The sequence below is a fragment of the Schistocerca americana genome, chromosome X, assembly GCF_021461395.2.
Source record: "Schistocerca americana isolate TAMUIC-IGC-003095 chromosome X, iqSchAmer2.1, whole genome shotgun sequence".
In the NCBI taxonomy this organism is placed as follows: domain Eukaryota; kingdom Metazoa; phylum Arthropoda; class Insecta; order Orthoptera; family Acrididae; genus Schistocerca; species Schistocerca americana.
Genome location: NC_060130.1, coordinates 502,078,317 through 502,099,402, shown reverse-complemented (window position 1 = coordinate 502,099,402; position 21,086 = coordinate 502,078,317). Strand labels below are relative to the sequence as shown.

Genomic DNA, 21,086 nt, shown 5'->3' with positions numbered 1-21,086 from the left:
GTTGATGTAACATTAAATTGCAATGTGCAGTTTTTGCGGTAAATAAACATTTGCAAACTGAATTGTGTGTTAGGAAAAGTGCCCAATTGCAGTAATTTCCGAAAAGTTTGCGAAAAATACTCTGAAATTGAGCATACTTATTTATGCATACTGCGCTGTCTAAATGATAATTATACAGATATGCTTATTGTTTTTGGGGAATTTATATGTATAGATTTTATGAATAGTATGATTTAAAACATTTTACATAAGCTGTGTATGTGAAAATTGATATTTGAAGTGATTAGGTTTTGAGAGTTGTTATGTTCGATGCTCTTGCTTATTGTATCAATTTAGGGATTAATGGAATAATACTTCAGGAACTGTTTGATTAGTTTCATGGTAATTAGGAGTGTTTTGGGTTACTACAGGTTATTCTATATTACTTACCTGTGCATTAAAAATAAACAAACATGTCTACTGAAGATAAGTAGGTTTGTGAGGCAGTAGTTGAAAGGAAAGGGATAGGACAGGAAGACAGAGATGATTCGGGTATCAGTGATTATGGAGTGTCATTAGATAGCCCAGTAGCACATTCAACTAATTATCCCGAGACACCGAGACAAACGACGAGAGATAAGCAAATTTCAGAGGATGCCGATATACGGTCGATGTTAGCAGAGTTGCTAAAGGGGACCAAATCATTAGAGAAGAGTTCACAAGAAACAAGAGAATCACTAAAAGACTTACAAGAAAATCACGCATCGTTAGAGAAGCGTTTACAAGAAACTAACGCATCGTTAGAGAAAAGTTTACAAGAAAACAACGCATCACTAAAGGAAGATTTACGAAAATCATTAAGGGAAGATTTACAAGAAACTATAGCACAAGAGATCAAAACATCGCAGATGAAGATGGAATGTAGTCTGAAGAAGGAAATACAAGAATTAGAAGAACGACTGAAGATGGACATCAACGAGAGAGAGAGGAAGCTACAGAAGAGCATAGACCAAGTCCAGGGGGACGTGGAGAAGATGGAAGGAAAGTTAACAAAAAAGATGGAAGACGATATTGAAGAAACGAAAGCCGAATTGGGAGAAAGAATCAACGAAGTGGAAACGAATTGCAATCATCGAATCGCCGAGGTGACGCAAATGCAGAAACAATGTAATGATGCGGTTAAGGGGATAGGAGATAGGCAAAACCAACTGGCCGTCAATCTGAGAAATGCTATAACCGTGCAACGAGAGGAGGATAACAAGAGGGTTGCAATGGAGGTCAGGCAATTACAACAGGGAGTGCAGCAATTGGAGAGCAAGACAGAAGACATTGATAAGCGAATTAGCAATGCCACCTTAACTGTTGGGGAAGGTAAAGTCGTTACCTTGATGAGCAGTGATAATCGGTACGTCCAAAATAATACAGGGCAGAAATTTAGACCGAAAGGAGGTTCAAAATGGCTCTGAGCACTATGGGACTCAACTGCTGAGGTCATTAGTCCCCTAGAACTTAGAACTAGTTAAACCTAACTAACCTAAGGACATCACAAACATCCATGCCCGAGGCAGGATTCGAACCTGCGACCGTAGCGGTCCTGCGGTTCCAGACTGCAGCGCCTTTAACCGCACGGCCACTTCGGCCGGCCACCGAAAGGAGGGTTGCACCCAATGATATTTATGAAGTGGTTAAAAGGAGTTTTCCCAGCACATCTTAAAGACTCAGACAAGATTCAATTTGCAATAGATAGAGTGGAAGGTGAGGCCTTCACTTGGGGAGTCAGGAAGAAGGAAGGGACTACTAGTTATGATCAGTTTGAAGAGGAATTCTTGAAGAAATACTGGTCCAAAGGTCATCAGTGTGCAGCAATTGAGGACCTACTCCACCGCAAGTCACTTAATACATGGAGAGGAACGTTGAGAGAGTTTGCTGAACATTTGTGGGAATTGAACGAGACCTTGGAACAGCCCCTGAGTGATGACGTAATGATATCAGCAATAAAAAGAAGAATGAGCCGGAGAATGCAGGAAACGGTATCCGGGAGCCTAATTAAAGATAGGGAGGCCTTGATGGAAATACTGGAACAGTTGGAATCTGTTCGATCACAGGAACACAATCAGGCTAATGATCGAAACCGAGGGGGAAGTAATGACCCAAGGAATCATTTTGGTAATTCATCAAATTATAGAGGAAGAGGTGGTAGCCATAGGTACAGGAACCATGGTGGTGAACGGCAATGGAGAAATGATTGGAGAAGGAGTGAAGAACCAAGAGATGATGATGATGATAGTGACAGGAATTATGAGAGAAGAGGTGATAGACAAAGGGATCAAGAGGTACGAATTGAAGAAAGTTAGGTGTAGGGAGCTAGCAACTCTTTTGCTGGTATACCAAGTGGCGACTGGTACACTCCCAGCTGGGTGAGACTTTATTTCTCATTTCAGGTTTCACTCCTCTACCATCTTTCTCTATCCTTAGGTTAAGAAAGTTAGTGTGTAGTAGTTAGAATAGGTAGTGGTTGTACAAATGATAGTTAGGAATCTTGTAGAAAATTTATAGTTCACTCATACATGGAGAAGTAGTTAAGGTGTAGGGAGCGAGCAACTCTTTTGCTGGTATACCAAGTGGCGACTGGTACACTCCCAGCTGGGTGAGACTTTATTTCTCATTTCAAGTTTCACTCCTCTACCATCTTTCTCTATCCTTAGGTTAAGAAAGTTAGTGGGTAGTAGTTAGGATTTGTAGTGGTCATCCAAGTAATTCAGTCAGGAACCATGTAGTAAATTTATAGTTGACTTAAAATAAGGATAAGTAGTTACTGTTGATGTAGTGTGTGAGGTGTCAAAGAATCAATAAGTTGAAAGCTCAGTTTAGTGTGAGTACATTACAAAATGAATAGTGCCAGAAGTAATAAAACGAGAACCAGATAAGGAAGCTAATGTATACAAAATGTCGTGGCAAGCTAATTGGTCAAACAAGACTTTATGTAATCTTATAGAGTTGTTTTATGAGACATGAAAAGGTCAACTGTGGTGAGAAAATTGAAGTAGCGTATCAGCTTGTAAGTAGATGAACACATAAAGAAACAAATACATGGGGAGATAGTTGTTCGAATAAATGATGTGAAATAATGATGTATATTGAGTATGAGATGTTTGAAGTATTGAAGTATATGGAGGATTGATATAGGTTGAAGATATATATGTATTTGCAGTTGAAGTTGGTGTTAAGTTATGTGTAATGAAGAGCATGGAGTATGAGATGTTTGAAATATTGAAGTATGTCATTTAGCACATGAGCAACATCTGTTTGCAAGTTATTTGTAGGTATACATGTTTATCTGAAGTATGCTGATAAAACAAAGTGTAACTAATGAATAATTAGTAATTCATGTATCCAATTAGCTATCAGAGTCAATTATGGTTATACGCAGGTCAAGCTTTAGAAGCAGAATTCTGGCACTGAGTAATGAATGACAAATATCCATATAGTGGATTTGAATTAATGTGAATATAACAGGAAATATTGTACCTCTCATCTAAGCTTTCTTGATAACAATTCACATATGGCAGTAAGGTTTGGCAAAATGAAATGATCAGTAGTTTAAAATTTTCATTGGGTGACCACATTAGTTGTAGTATTGCAAATAATTATGTAAGACATGCTTAGCGGTATAATGCAGCATTTAAATTTATGGAATCTGTAATGAATAAGTTGTGAATTTCTTCCTTAACTTTTATGTGTGTTGATCAAGTGAGTTATGGGTTAGAGTGATAGTAGTATGGACGGCACAAACCCCGCTGAAAGGACGGCATACCAAAGGGGTAGCTGGCATTCAATGTATAAATGTCATATTTTGTCTCAATTTCAATTTGCTTGTGTTAAAGATTTAAATAAGTTGTGATTTTTTCTTCCTTAACTTTTATATGCGTTGGGAAGTGAACTATAAATTAGTGTGGTAGTAGTATGGACGGCACGAACCCCGCTGAAAGGACGGCATACGAAAGGGGTAACTGACATTCACCTAGTTTGTTTTCTTGTCTTTGCGTAGCAATAAATTGTGAATTTCCTCCTTAACTTTTATAAGTGTTGGCCAAGGGAGTTATAAATTAGAGTGATAGTAGTATGGATGGCACGAACCCCGCTGAAAGGACGGCATACCAAAGGGGTAGCTAGCATTCAACTAGTTTCTTTTCTTGTCTTTGCTATAGCAAGTTATAACAGATATGTAGTTAATGACTCGTACAAACCTTTGAAAGTGAAAAGTTTTTGGAAATTTTTGGTAAGATAAGTTTATAAAAAATATTTACCAATTCTATGTTAAGTAAGTAGGATTGATGTTGTGCGTTATTTGGACAATGCCATATTTTTGAGATGTAATAACTTTTTGTAGAATATTATTGTAGAGGCTGCCCACTACCGGAGTCAAGGATTTTCTTAGTGGTTGTAATTTCATTTCTTATTTGCACTGTGTGTTTTGTTCATATGTAGTGATGTCTAATTCCCTAGCCGATTCTTTTACGCCTGTGGCTTCAAAGAAGTTTTCGAGTGCGGGGATAAAAGGGGTCCGTAGGCCCTTACTATAAGTTTTGCGACAGCACAGGTCGACAGGACAAACAATCGATAGCGTGTGTCGGGTGGCGAGAGCGAGAGCGAGTGTTGAGAGTAGTGTGGTACGCGCTGTGGGCCGAGCCGGGTGGAGGTCTGTTGCTGGAATGCAAGACCGTACCGACAAAGGGGGTGGCCATCGCCGTGGTTTAACCCCTTGTGTTAGAAATATACGGAAAAGTGAAAAAGTATAATTACTAGTGTGATTCAGCGATATTTTTGTGCCGATATTTGTAATTACGCATCTACCGCGCCAGCATCATTTGGATTGCAGTGTGGGATTGCAGTGTTGGATTGTAGTGTTGGATTACAATGATTGAAATTGCGTGTGACGATAATGAACAACGAAGAGGCCTGTGGTGAGATTAGCCATTATTAATTCTGTACGACGAAGGCAGTGGCTGTCTCCTTCCTTTTGGTGTTTTTGTGATGAATATAGTTTGTTGATTAATGAAGCTGTGTTGTTGTTCTTCTTGGCACCAGACATATCATTATTACAGCATTTGAGAAGGACAAAATGGAATGTAACAACTCCGTAGCAGTCCAATCCGATTGCCAGCCCCATTAGGTACACGGTCACATTAATTAATATCTATTTGGGCTGTTATCAGATCCCGATCGAGCGGGATAAGTCAGTAAGAATAAACCGGAGTGTTACAACCTGCCTGCGGTAACGTGCGTGTGCGATCGTCGAGGTGTTTGATTCTGGGTGGTGAACGGCCGTTATCATACTTCTGAATGGAATTTATAATATGAGAGGTCTGAATGTGTTCCAAAGTAGGACTCTAATGTTTGCTGCTTGATTTACTGAACTGAGAATAGGCAGAGTATGAGATACTACTCTTCGTATCGTATGTGTTAATTTGTGAATCATCATGTTGAGCTCTGAGCTGTTTTGAGCTGGTGAATGGCTCTGAGCACTATGGGACTTAATTTCTGAGGTCATCAGTCCCCTAGAACTTAGAACTACTTAAACCTAACTAACCTAAGGACATCACACACATCCATTCCCGAGGCAGGCTTCGAACCTGCGACCGTAGCGGTCGCGCGGTTCCAGACTGTAGCGCCTAGAACCGCTCGACCACTCCGGCCGGCTGAGCTGGTGAATCTTTCGTGTATTGTGATCATAAAATGGAGTTTGTTTTCGCGAGGCTGAGATGACTATTTAGTTTGGAGAGCCTGCTAAAATTCTCGTAACTCTTTCGATATAATTTTACTGCATTTCGTAAGGATATTCCCTGTCTGTATTTTAATTCAATATCGTAGGATCAGTTCCAGTTTACTGGAGATATCCTTTCTTGAATAAGAGTCTCCGTCCAGCACACAGTTTTAATCTGCCAGGAAGTTTCATATCAACGCACACTCCGCTGCAGAGTGAAAATCTCATTCTGGAAACATCCCTGAGGCTGTGGCTAAGCCATGTCTGCGCAACATCCTTTCTTTCAGGAGTGCTAGTTCTGCAAGAGAGAGCTTCTGTAAAGTTTGGAAGGTGGGAGACGAGGTACTGGCAGAAGTAAAGCTGTGAGGACGGGGCGTGAGTCGTGCTTGGGTAGCTCAGTCGGTAGAGCACTTGCCCGCGAAAGGCAAAGGTCCCGAATTCGAGTCTCGGTCCGGCACACAGTTTTAATCTGCCAGGAAGTTTCATTATCCAACATAATTCTCTGTCGTCTTCATCAATTACTGACGTTAGAATAGAACCATTTTTTACTAAACTATTCGTTTTTCTTTATTTTATATTTCTGCGTATTTTAATAACTTGCAATTCTAGCCAGTGCATAGACTATTTGACTGCACGATCACAGCTACTTTTTGTATCTGCAGCGAATTAGCTGCAGGGCATGAAAGCAGACGTGCGCAGCTCGGGCCTGTGAGTACATCGAGCTGTTCTTTTTAAACAGAGCACAGCCTCAGTACCTAAAGTACGAGTAATTGCATGTAAAGACGCAACTGGTTTGCTTGTATGGACTTCTGTTTGGAAGAGCAACTACACAATCAGAAACCGTTAGGTACCGTCACAACAGGTAAAAGGGAGATCCATCTATAATTGTTACGATTAGTTTTCTTCCCTTTATTTTGGAATAGATGTATTAATGCCGATGTCCATTCTGATGGTAAGCTCTTTTTTGTCCAAATTTCGTTAACGATTTCTGTTAGACATACAACAATGTTGTCACTAGAGTGTTTCCACAATTCAGCAACATAGTGTCTTCTCCTAATGGTTTGATATTTTTAGGTTGTTTTATGATTTCTTTGATTTCGTTTATTCTCGTGGGTTTGAGTGTGGTTGTATTTGGATTACATTATGAAAATGAAATTCTTCTGTTGGCGGATCAGATCTGTGTAATTCTTTGAAGTAGTCCGGTCCGCAAGAAATCTGCAGATCTCTGTGTTACTATATGCAGTCTTTTTTGTTTTTGGATCTATAAACTGTATAATTGGTGGTGTATACATCTTTAAACTATTTTTGAATGTTTCATAAAAGTTCCTTGTGGTGTTCTGCATAAAGTGCGTCGCAGTTGACGTTAGTTGCTTCTTTATATGTTATACACCGATCTTTTTCAAACCTTTTGCTGCATGTTTCCTTCCTTCTATAAAATTTTTCCTATTATTGTCATTCTTATTTGCGGTCCAGATATTCCAAGCTCGTTGTCTCTTTGTAATTAACTCCTCACAACCATCATTCGACCAATCATGTTCCTGTTTCTCTTTAAGATGGATCATTTCCTCTGCAGTCTCAATAATGCCTTTTTGAAGTTGTTCACAACATTTAGGTATTCTTTATTCCAACTACATTTTTTTCTCTAGATAACATCTCCATGTCAAACTTTTTTGGTTGGTATTGGTTCTTTTTTTCTAAATATTGGTCTAACCTTGGATTTAATGATAGATGGGTAGTGGTCTGAAACTAAACCGGCGCTGTTGGTAACTTTTATATTGAGTGCCTTGTAGGGTGTCTACTTATGGCAACGTGATCGTGCTGTTTTTCGCCAAAAATCGAATTTGGTAATACACATGCAGTTTGTTTTCTGGGAAGTTTTTTGAAGAACGTAGATTTTAGTACCTTATTACGCTGCCTGAATAGGCTTAAGAGCCTTTCTCCGTTTGCGTTGGTTCTTTTATGTGCAGGAAATTTTCTTACTATTGATCTATGCTGATGCTGACGTTGTTCGCCAATTTGAGCGTTAAAGTCTCCAAATAGTAATATTGATTTTCGATGGAATATGATCTGGAGTGTTTGACACAGTTTGCCAAAAAATTTCTGTTTGATCTATCTCTGTCCCGTTTTTTCTCATTCGTTGGAACATGTGTATCTAAAATAGTGTAAACTTTGTTTGTTGATTAAAATGTTAGTGTGGAATGTCTTTCATTAATTGATTTCGATACCGTTATTAAGTTTAATATGTTTTCGTTTACAATTAAGCCCGCTCCAAAGAGATACGTTTTTCATAACCCTTTACCCTGGTTTTTTCTTAAATATATTAAACGCTTTTGGGGATTGTTCCTCTATTTAAATGGTGTCTATTCCAGAAAATATTTTATACTTTTTCATTTATTTATATATTCCATTTTTGGATATGTTCTTTATTAGAATACACTTGAAACTAATATTGTTGTTGTTGTTGTGGTCTTCAGTCAAGAAACTGGTTTGATGCAGCACTCCATGCTACTCTATCCTGTTGAAGCGTCTTCGTCTCCCAGTACCTATTGCAACCTACATCCTTCTGAATGTGCTTAGTGTATTCACCTCTTGGTCTACCTCTACGATTTTTACCTTCCACGCCGCCCTCCAATACTAAATTGGTGATCCCTTGATGCCTCAGAACATGTCATACCAACCGATCCCTTCTTATAGTCAAGTTGTGCCACAAACTCCTCTTCTCCCCAATTCTACTTAGTACCCCTTCATTAGTTGCATGATCTACCCATCTAATCTTCAGCATTCTTCGGTAGCACCACATTTCGAAAACTTCTGTTCTCTTCTTGTCCAAACTATTTATCGTCTATGTTTCTCTTCCATACATGGCTACACTCTATACAAATACTTTCAGAAACGACTTCCTGACACTTAAATCTATACTCGATGTTAACAAATTTCTCTTCTTCAGAAACGCTTTCCTTGCCATTGCCAGTCTACATTTTATACCCTCTCTACTTCGACCATCATCAGTTTTTTGTTCCCCAAATTGCGAAACTCATTTACTACTTTGAGTGTCTCATTTCCTAATCTAATTCCCCTGGCATCACCAGAATTAATTCGACAACATTCCATTATCCTCAAAGACACTGTCCATTCCGTTCAGCTGCTGTTCCTAGTCCTTTGCTGTCTCTGAGAGAATTGCAATGTCATCGACGAATCTCAGAGCTTTTATTTCTTCTCTATCGATTTTTATTCCTGCTCCAAATTTTTCTTTTGTTTCCTTTACTGCTTGCTCAGTATATAGATTGAACAACTTCGGGGAGAGGCTACAACCCTGTCTCATTCCCTTCCCTTTCATGCCCCTCGTCTCTTATAACTGCCATCTGGTTTCTGTACAAATTGTAAATAGCCTTTAGCTCTCTGTATTTTATTGCTGCCACCTTAAGAATTTGAAAGAGAGTATTCCAGTCAACATGGTTAAAAGCTTTCTGTAAGTCTACAAATGCTAGAAACGTAGGTTTACCTTTCCCTAATCTATCTTCTAAGATACGTCGTAGGGTCAGTATTGCCTACGTGTTCCAACATTTCTACGGAATCCAAACTGATCTTCCCCGAGGTCGGCTTCTACCAGTTTTTTCCATTCGTCTGTAAAGAATTCGTGTTAGTATTTTGCAGCCGTGACTTATTAAACTGATAGTTCGGTAATTTTCAGATCTGTCAACACCTGCTTTCTTTGTGATTATTATATTCTTCTTGGGATTATTATATTCTTCTTGAAGTCTGAGGGTATTTCACCTGTCTCATACATGTTGCTCACCAGATGGGAGATCTTTGTCAGGGCTGTCAGTAGTTCTAATGGAATGTTGTCTACTCCCTGTGGCTTGTTTCGACTTAGTCTTCCAGTGCTCTGTCAAACTCTTCACACAGTATCGTATTTCCCATTTAATCTTCATGTACATTCACTTCCATTTCCGTATTATTGTCCTCAAGTAAGTACATAGCCCCTGTATAGACCCTCTATATACTTCTTCCACCTTTCTGCTTTTCCTTCTTTGCGTAGAACTGGGTTCCCATCTGAGCTCTTGATATTCATACAAGATTTTGTCCAAAGGTCTATCTTACCCCTAGTGAGATATGTCTCTACATCCTTATATTTGTCCTCTAGCCATCCCTGATTAGCCATTTTGCACTTCCTGTCGATCTCATTTCTGAGACGTTTGTATTCCTTTTTGCCTGCTTCATTTACTGCATTTTTAAATTTTCTCCTTTCATCAATTAAATTCAATATATCTTCAGTTACCCAAGGATTTCTACTAACCCTCGTCTTTTTACCTACTTGATCCTCTGCTGCCTTCACTATTTCATCCCTCAAAGCTACCCATTCTTCTTCTACTGTATTTATTTCCCCCATTCCTGTCAATCGTTCCCTAATGCTCTCCCTGAAACTCTCTACAACCTCTGGTTCTGTCAGTTTATCCGGGTCTTATCTCCTGAAATTCCCACATTTTTGCAGTTGCTTCAGTTTTAATCTTCAGTTTATAACCAATAGATTGTTGTCAGAGTCCACATCTGCCCCTGAAAATGTCTTACAATTTAGAACCTGGTTCCTAAATCTCTGTCTTATCATTATATAATCTTCCTGAAACCTTCCAGTATCTCCAGGCCTCTTCCATGTATACAACCTTCTTTCATGATTATTGAGCCAAGTGTTAGCTATGATTAAGTTATGCTCTGTACAAAATTCCACCAGGTGGATTCCTCTTTCCTTTCTTACCCCCATTCCACATTTACCTACTACGTTTCCTTCTCTTCCTTTTCCTACTATCGAATTCCAGTCGCCCAAGGCTACTAATTTTTCGTCTCCCTTCACTATCTGAATAATTACTTTTATCTGATCATACATTTCATCAATCTCTTCGTCATCTGCGGAGCTAGTTGGCATATAAACTTGTACTGCTGTGTTAGGCGTGGGCTTCGTGTCTGTCTTGGCCACAATAATGTGTTCATTATGCTGTTTGTATTAGCTTAACCGCACTCCTATTTTTTATTCACGATTAAACCTACTACTGCATTACCCCTATTTGATTTTGTATTTATAATCCTGTTTTCACCTGACCAGAAGTCTTGTTCCTCCTGCCACCGAACTTCACTAAATCCCACTGTATTTAACTTTAACCCATCTATTTCCCTTTTTAAATTTTCTAACCTACCTGCCCGATTAAGGGATCTGAGATTCCACGCTCCCATCCGTAGAACGCCAGTTTTCTTTCTTCTGATAACGACGTCCTCCGGAATAATCTCCGCGCGGAGATCCGAATAGGGGACTATTTTACCTCCGTAATATTTTACCCAAGAGCACGTCATCATCATCTAACCATACAGTAAAGCTGCATCCCCTCGGGAAAAATTGTAGTTTCCCCTTGCTTTCAGTCGTTCGCAGTACCAGCACAGCACGGCCGTTTTGGTTAATGTTACAAGGCCAGATCAGTCAATCATCCAAACTGTTGCCCCTGCAACTACTGAAAAGGCTGCTGCCCCTCTTCAGGAACCACACGTTTGTCTGGCCTCTCAACAGATATCCCTCCATTGTAGTTGCACCTACGGTACGGCTGTCTGTATCGCTGAGGCACGCAAGCCTCCCCACCAACGGCAAGGTCCATGGTTCGTGAGGAACTAATATTATTGATTACTAAAATATGTGTAAACGATAAATCAAAAATACAGGGTGTCCATAATTAAAGTTCCAGTTTAAACACGCTGTAGAGAGAATGCAGTGCTGTAGAGAGAAACAATGCTGCTTGGAATCCGGCTCTGTCTCTCATCAAAAAACAGAGGGACAAAATTAGTGCTACCTCACCTATTGATTAATAGTGACTATCGATATTTCTGATGTTGGTTATCTTTGGTTGTGTGTTGACTCTGCGGTTACTTGTTCTGTGTTTGGTATCTTCCTTGTTTCTCCTCTGTGAACCGAGGTATTAAATTCCCTTGCACATTGCTCCCTCCTTGCAGTTGTGCCTTGAGAATGGCAGGGTGTGCTCCAGTCGAAATATCGGCGGTGGTCGACGACGGTACCCGGCAGAAAACCCGTAAGTTATTTGAAAATTCACGTCTTGTTTTTTTACGTTTCCCCTCATATTGTCACATACTGGAGATCGCACTGTAATTCACTTACTGAACATAAGAACGTTTTCACGTTATGGACTTTTTTCTTTTCATAACATGAAAATGTGTTTATGTTTCGTAAGTGAAGTTACAGTGCGACACCTAGCGTGTGACTAGATGAGAGGAAAAGTAGATAACAATCAAAAAAGCGAATAACTGTGGGTAATCACTTATTTATGTAAAAAAAACAAATCGTGAACTGTGTCATAATCTACAAATGTCGTGTATTAAAACAAAACTTCATCATTCTAGATTACACTAGAGATGCCTTAAAGTAAAGGCGAAACGCCTATGGAAGAAATAAAATATATTACAGCAAGTAAAAGCCGGGTTTTACTTACAAAACGAATAAGTTATGTAAGTGATTTTATCTTTACTTAATTTTTGTCCATTGCTATTCTAAGGACAGCTGCTATTTCCCTAGTAACTTTGTTTTTTCCTAAATGAAAATTGATCTTCGCCAAGAAGAGATTCATCCTTTTTTCCATAACTAACCAGTATAAAGCATGCCAACACTTCAAATGCAAGTGAGACAAGGTTCGACCATCTGTGCTGTTCTGTTGGCTCATGGTTTACTAGGTGTTGGTATCAACACACATTTCTCGCTGTCTGAGGGAATATCACCAGTTTCATAAATCTTATTGGTAGTTGGCACATTATAGAATGTATTTCCTCTCCAGTCATCTATATTTATCGGTATATCATTTATACCAGGTGCTTTAATGTTCGCAAGTTTTGAGTTTATTTAGAGGTCCAATACCTTAAGAAGACTGTGCAACAATTTTCTGCGTCCACGGTATATCTTGCTTAGGAAGCCTGAAAATGAAGTGAAACTAGAACACTTATCGAGGCACACAGACAGTAATTTATGAATGCAATGTTTCGCAGCAATACAGTGATTAAAACCTTTTCACGCTTCCAGTCGTGTCAAATGGTACGAACTGCTGTGTGAGGAAATTTTTTATTTTTTGTTCTTGCAGTTTTTATTCTCTACCCCTGAATGTAAAGCAGGCGCTTCGAGTTCTGACCCACAGTAGAGTCATGCCATTTTCAATTGACCTAGAAGTGGACAGTGGATATTCTGAGAAAGTATTTTCTGTACCAGCATTTTCCTTGCAGTCTATGCTAACCTGCCAATATCTTTGGTCAGAACTGGAGGATGGTAACTATTTTCAGCTTAATTCTATGTCATATGTCCCAGTGAAAAACATGTGAAAATCTAGTCCACATGTATCTATCTACATGTTCAACTATTACCCACAGCTTTGGCCACATATGCGTATGACACATATTGCACACACTCCTCCTCGCTCCCCTTTCTGTCCATCTCCTCTTTCTCCCCATCTTCTCCATCCCATCTCTCTGTCCATCTCCTGCCCTGTCTCTTTGTCTATCCCCTCCTCCCTCCCTCTCTGATAACCTCCTCCTCCTTCACTCAGTACATCTTCTCCCCTCCTCTTTCTGTCCATCCCCTCCTCTTCCCCTCTCTCTGTCCATCTCCTCCTTCCTCTCCATCCCCCCTCTCACTGACCATCTCCTGCTATCCTTCTCTGACCATCCCCCCTTCCCCTCTCCCATCACTCTTTCTGTCCATCTCCTCCTTCTTGTGTCCACCTCATTGCCCCCTCTCACTATCCATCTCCTCCTCCCTCCTCTCTCTGTCCTCAGCCATGTCCATCCGAAAGTGCAGCCCCAGCAAAGCAATCCAATACTAATCACACAAACGCCCATCATGCAGGGCAGTCTATATGTCAGGAGTTGAAGAACCCTTTTCACTCTTACATTCACTCTTACATTCGCTCCTATGGGAGCTAGGAAGTTCCAGTCCCCACAGTGCTGATTCTCAGACAGAAAGTAGCGGGTAGCAGTAGCAGTTCCGTTGAAATCTGTCCAGTGATTTAGGAGGAGATGCTTGAAATATACATACACATACTTTCATCCATTGGTAAATTTGACAGCATGCACAAGATGTACAGTGTATCTTTGCTAATGATAAGTGCATGCATTATAATCAATGTCCATGTGACACAGTGTGTTTCTTTTACTTTATCATTTCATCCCCCCCTCCCCCGCCCCCACATTGGGGCGGCAGGTTGGCTGTAGCCATATAACTGCTCTGCAGCCAAATGATGTTCAAATTTATGCATATATTTTCTTTACAGTTAGAAAGGTCGAGTTATCTCGAACAGAATACCTCCTCCATGATATCCAGCATGAATTCCTAAAAGATCGATAGCCTGAAATATAACTTTTCTCATATGATACCCAGAGAGTCAATTGAATTAATCTATACTGAAGTAGTGAAAGGTGCCTGTTAGTCGACTCTTTCATTTCCTCACAGAATATTTTACCTTTTTTGTGAACTGAGACACTTCTTTCACTATTGTTTGACATTTTGCACTGCCCAGTTTCGAAATATATCAGCACAAGCTTTTTTGCAAACTCTTTGCTATTTGCAAGTATTGAGTCTTTGGTGAGTCAGTTCACTCTTAGCCAAAAGCATTCATTGGCGGGTTTCAAGCCACGTGGCTCCCTTGGTCGAAGGGAGTTGGCCATTACATTCCACATCTGGTTTAGTTATGGTGGAAAGTTGGAGAGCTACTTCCGAGGTCGCATGCTGTTCTGAAGAAGTAATCTTTGTTTGATGGAGAGCCATGATGTTGAACAGTTATTAAAATATGCAAGAGGTCTCATATCAATCCAGTATAAACAGATGGGAAAAAATCACAACATGAAATAATAATAAATATAGGGGAAATTTCGAGAATACATTTGTCTAGGTAACATATTTAAGTGATTAAGATTACAGGTTAATGTAAGGGCGAGTTAAGCCATTGCAAATGCGAAATGCTGGTACGTTAATAACAGGTGTAACCGCCAGAATATTGAATTCAAGCATGCAAACGTGCAATCATTGTGCTGTACAGATGCCGGATGTCAGTTTGTGGGATGGAGTTCTATGCCTGTTGCTCTTGGTCGGTCAATACAGGGACAGTTGATACTGTTCGAAGATGACGTTAGAGTTGTCGTCCGATGATATCCCAGATGTGCTCGATTGCAGACAGATCTCGTGACCGAGCAGGGTAACAACAGCGGTAAGTGGGCGGGCGTTATCCAGTTGGAAAACACCCCCTGGGATGCTGTTCATGAATGGCAGTAAAACTGGTCGAATCACCATCTGACGTACAAATTTTCATTCACGGTGCGTGGGATAACCACGAGAGTGTTCCTGCTGTCATACGAAATCGCACCCCAGATCATAAGTCCTGGTGTGGGTCCCGAGTGTCTGACACGCATACAGTTTTGTTTCAAGCCCTCAATCTCCTTTTAATCAACACACGGCCATCATTGGCACCGAGGCAGAGACAGGTTTCATCGTAAAACACAACAGATCTCCAACCTGCCCTCCCATGAGCTCTCGCTTGACACCAGTGAAGTCGTAAACAGCGATGGTTTGGTGTCAGTGGAAATGTGCCCCACTAGTCAGCCATCATCTTGTCATGCCACTGAAAGTCTAGCATCCTATTCTTAGTCGCATTAATATAGGCTGTGAAGATTATAAGTGCAGATATTTCTATTGCCGACGGAAGACGGTGTACTGAAAAACATTACATCTGTATTTACGTCATTTTCAGACTAATAATTAGTCATTACAAGTCGTATGTTTTTAGGTTGGTTAACCTCTCCAAGTACATGTGGCAAGAGCCAGCCATTAGTACTTATTTTCCCCTGGGGAGCAGGTTAGGTGATGAAGTGTGGACACGTGGACGCAAAACGGTTAGTCTATACTGACAGGCATAGTTCAATAGCAGTGCAGTACGACCATGCAGGAACCGTCAAGTCGTAAAGGTTGTGACGAGTATGTGGGAAGACTATTCAGCCCAGAGAAAAAAAACCAACACACTTATGTGTGTATACATTAAGGCACTATATTTAAAAATATCTGCACCCTCCTCCCCCCCCCCCCCCCCCCCGTTACACCCTGTATATCACTACTCAGCTGCTGAGTAGGCGGGGAAAGTTTATCAATAGATTAATAATAGGCAGAATTTCTAAGCAAGTTATTTAGCGTTCAGGAATTGAGTAAGGTAAGGTTACATATGATGTACTGCTGGGTGCTGATATGAGACTTGTGGTTGCACTGTTTCATTGACGTTCTATGATAACATGTCCGATAGGAAGTTAATCACTTATTAAATCCTCTTTCAGCTAGCAAACTGCGCTTACATTCTCACTTTATACTTTCACAAACGGGGAAACAGCCTCATAGCACAGCTGGACACTATAAGGGGACGTCTACCACGTATTCAAAGCACTCTGCCGATTTCATGAACTTATTTATCCCCGTAACACGTGCGATATTTCGATATGCGGGCTCTTTATTTCTGTTTGCACTGAATTTATGTACATGTGTTGCATGTGATTAGCATCCATTTACATTTGAGGCAGATAGCGTTACGCATTTTGTTCTCTTGGGCATTACGAATTTCTATTACTGCATATAATTAAAGTATCATTCATTGCTTTTATCAATATCGATGATAGAAGACCATATTTGATTACATCCCCTAGAAATTACAGTACTGAATGAAGAAAACTGCAAAGAGACTTAATCACGCCTTGATAAGATTTCAAAGTGGTACAAAGATTTGAAACTTGGTTTAAATGCACAGAAATGCATAATTATGGACTTCACAAAGAGAAAAAACGTTGCGTTCTATGACTACAGCATCAGTAATTGGAATTAGTCAATTTATACAAATACCTGGTTGTAAACGTTTGTAGAGATATGAAAAAAAATTATCACACAGGCTCTGTCGTATGTAAGCCAGGTGACTTACTGGTTCATTGGCAGAATACTGGGAAGATGCAGTCAGTCTGTTAACCCTGTGAGTGCTAGTGGTTTCTGTCTGACTCAACAGGTCATTGGAAGACCCCTGCAGAAATACTGATCCATGCTGCCTCTATAGCCGTACATAATTGGGAAATTGTTGTCAGTGCAGGATTTTGTGCATGAACTGATATCTCGATAATGTGCCATAAGTGTTTGATGGGATTCACGTCGGGTGATATGGGTGGCAAAATGATTTGCTCGAACTGTCCTCAATGTTCTTCAAACCAAATACGAACAGTTGAGGCCCGGTAACATGGCGCACTGTCATCCATAAAAATTGCATCGTTCTTTGCTGTAAATGGTCTCCAAGTAGCCGAAGATAACAATTTCAAGTCTATGATCAGTTCAGTTGGACCAACAAACCAGTCCATTCCATGTAAACACAGCCCACATCATTATGGAGCCACCACCAGCTTTCACAATGCCTTGTTGACAACTTGTGTCCATGGCTTCGTGGGTTCTGCGCCACACCCCAACCCTACCATCATTTGTTACCAATTTAAATCGGGACTCATCTGGCCAAGCCACGATTTTCCACTCGTCAAGGATCCAACCGATATGGTCCCGAGCCCAGCAAAGGCGCTACAGGCGATGTCGTGCTGTTAGAGGCACTCGCGTCGGTCGTTTGATGCCATAGCCCATTAGCAGCACTGTTCTAACGGATACGTTCGTCGTACGTTCCACATTGATTTCTGCGCTTATTTCACACAGTGTTGGTTGTCTGTTAGCACTGACAATTTTACGCTAACTTTGCTGCTTTCGGTCGTTAAGTGAAGGCCGTCGGTCGCTGCGTTGGCCATCGTGAGAGGTAATGCCTGAAATTTGATATTTTCGGCACACTCTTGACTCTCGATGCCTTAACACTGATTTCTCTAACGATTTCCAAAATGGAATGTCCCATACGTCTAGCCCTAGCTACCATTCCGCATTCAAAGTCTTAATTTCTATCGTGTGGCCTAATCACGTCGGAAACATTTGACATGAATCACCTCAGTACAAAGGATAGCTCCGCCAATGCAATGCCCATTTATACTTTGTGTACACGATACTACCGCTATTTGTATATGTGCATATCCCTACCCCATGACTTTTGTCATCTCGGTGTATACCTAATGAAATGATGGATGGTTGACAACTATATGTATCAACGATTCCAAAATGAAACCACAACTTTAAAAGAATTGATTTTTTACTTTTTGCCAATTTTTTCTTGTATTCACTACTTTCTGTAATAATAAGTCAACTTTGCGAAAATTTTTAAATTAATTTTTTTTATATTGTTGGGGCTCAGAATGCTGAGTCTCATGTGTTTGGGACACATACCAGATGAGACTAACGGGCGAACTGGACATAATCAAAGTGTGGAGGTGTGAATGGTTACATGTTTGATTGACTCATAGTAGAGTGTCGCAGAAATTTAGAAATACCTGAACTGGTACAATCTTGAAAATCGACGCAAATTATCACGTGAATTCTTACTTACAAAATTTCAGAAACTGCGAGGGCATGCTGAAATGTAATGCCCCGACCATTTCTAAGGCTATTAAAATAAAACAAACATTATTAACATCCTACATTTTTATTCGTCTTGTCTACATATTTGCAGCTCTCTGCCGTTAGAGAGTTCTGGACTCTAGCGTGCAACATGGCAGTGTGTAACGTAACTATCGATGTGTGAGAAACAGTGGGCTGAAATCGAGTTTCTAATTCGAAAAGTTCGTCCACGCATGGAGCACCCTCTCCTTTAGCGTGACAATGGGAGACCACTTACCAGCGTTGCGACTTGTGCAACAGTCCGACGCCTAGGGTTCACTGTCATCGATAATCCTCCATACAGCCCAGACTTTGCCTAATCCGATTTTCATCTGTTTCCAAAACTTAAAGGACGCCTTCGAGAACTTCACTTTGATAGTGATAAAACGCAGCAAGCAGAACTATGGCTGCTGATCTTTCAACAGGGTCAATCATTCTACAGTGATGGTAACTCCAAACTGGGCTCTCGTTGGGAGAAATGTGTTCGTCGCCAGGATGACTATGTTGAGAAATAAATATGTAGACGTGATGAATAAAGATGCAGAATGGTAAGAACTTTTGTTTTATTTAAAAATTTTAAGAGTTTTCACGTAAAAAATTCGGAGCCATTACTTTTCAGCACGCCCTCGTAGTACTAAGTGAAGAACACTAATCACAACATGCAGAGTTGTTTACACACTCATTCTTCCCTTCTCATGGTCAGATCCTGCATCTCTTCTGTCTCTATGCTGTTCATTTTTGGAACACAACCTACACCCAGCTTAGAGACAGATGACACTTTCTGCAGGACGTGGATATCATTTTGCAGGACAATGATCAAGCACGTACAGTGCAAGCTGTTACTGATTTGTTTGACTGGTGGGGCTACTAAGTGCTATACCACCTACTGCACTCCCCTGACTAAAGCCCTCGTGAGTTCAGCTCGATTTCTAAACTGAAGGAAACACTTCACGGCATTCGCTTCAGAACTGCTACAAATTCGTCGGGCAATAGACCGTGCCGCTCGTACTGTCAACACAACTGACGCCGCTAAGAGTATCCTACGACTTACACATCGCTGTCAACGGGTTATGCACAATGCTGGTGACTACTTTGAAACACGTATCTATTTAGTACGAGCTGTAAATAAAAAGTTACCTTTACTTAAGTTCCAACCCTCGTATATTAAAAATGATTTCTTTATTTGGTGTAGTCGAGGTCGTCTCCCATTAAATGCAGTATAGGTAGGAAGTCTGGAGTAATATGAGACTGTAGACCAATAAAGCTAGTTAGACCATTACATCTGGAAAGGGGGGATAATGTTGGGTGGGGAAGCAGAATGTGAAAGAGGAGACCAAATCGGAAAGGCTTGAGGAGTGCCAGGAAGATGGAGGGGTATTGGAACCTCGGTGCAAGTAAAGCTTATGGGGACTAGGTCTGTATCCAGTAGGATGGGAAAATGTAAGAACAGATTTACGGGCGTGGAAGAGTTGCATATGCCTTAAGATACGGCAGGGAGGGTGTGGTGGCATGAGGGGTATGTTGGTTTAGTTGTGGCATCAACCTAGGCTCAGAGAGGTCTGGGGAGACAAACTGGGTTTTGATCTTCAGATTTCCAGTATGCATAGGATGTCTGAGGAATTTGAGGAGAGGGGGAATTTTATCTACTGGTGGAGGATACGTATAAGAGAGGGAAGAGAGACACGGAAAGTCTAACGACACGGAATATTTGAGACACTGACACACAATTTATTTTTCTTTCTTTCCTCTCAGTTTATTGTCTAATAACTTTGAAACATATCAGTACACACAGTTCATCCAAAAAGTTCAGAGACTGGTTTTATTCCTGATGTATAAGCAACGTCACCGCAGTAACTACAGTGGCAGCTAGAAATGACAGCTGTGAACACTAGATGAGTATTCGATCAGACAAATGTGAGCAGTCAGTGTTTCGTAGTGGACGTGCAGCCGTAGTGTGTCAACGTTGTTTTGTCACTAATCGCAATGGAGCAACATCTCTAAATCAAGTGTTCAAGACATTCTACAGTATGGTTATCACTGTTAGCATTCAACCGCAATTCTTATACATATATTTTAGCAACGCGTTTCAAGAGACAATGCTCTTATCATCAGGCTGTAAAGTCTATGTCATGAAATTAAACGAACTAAAAAGACAAAATACCATCACAAATATTTGGGAAGTCCATAGAGTAAAACAGAATTAAAAGTATATTGGACTGTGGGTCCTCGTCTTACATTGAAGTTGTTGACACAAGTCGATGGCCGTCCCATAGCTACCAAGTATGCTGTCGCACTGTGCCGGCTCGGGAGCTGTTGTGGACTGACGTGCCTAGGTGTTGTGGCGTGGTTACAGCCGTGTGCTTGACGGTAACGCTATGCTATTGGGCGCCTTATTTCCTTATTGCATTGGTCTGCCATCGTTAGCCTCTCGCTACTCCGTCAGTGACATGCTACAAGTTTAAAGTCGCATACCTACCCTAAAATAATTCTAAAAACCCGCTAAAAAATCTCATTTCTTTAAAATTATCTTGTGCATTTAGAATATTGCTTTGTTTCTTTTCATGGATAGCTATCTCGAATTCCTCTAGTAAATCAATTTTCCTCCCTTTCTTTTCTACGTGCAATATTTCTACGTTATCTTCTATGCTACTAAGGGGATGGCCTGTTTCATATATATGGTTCGCAACAGCTGATTTGTCATAATTTCCTAACCTGAACGCATCTTTATGTTCTTTATACCGGATCGCGAATGATCTTCCTGTCTGCCCTATA

General features: G+C 40.5%; 1 protein-coding gene across 1 annotated transcript; it reads left to right on the top strand.

The window, feature by feature from the left end:
- Positions 1-650: 650 nt before the first annotated feature.
- On the top strand, positions 651-2,333 carry LOC124556094 (paramyosin-like). Its single transcript, XM_047130119.1, has 2 exons — positions 651-1,350; positions 1,723-2,333. Exons 1-2 carry the CDS (start codon positions 651-653, stop codon positions 2,331-2,333), a joined length of 1,311 nt encoding a protein of 436 aa, XP_046986075.1.
- Positions 2,334-21,086: the final 18,753 nt, after the last annotated feature.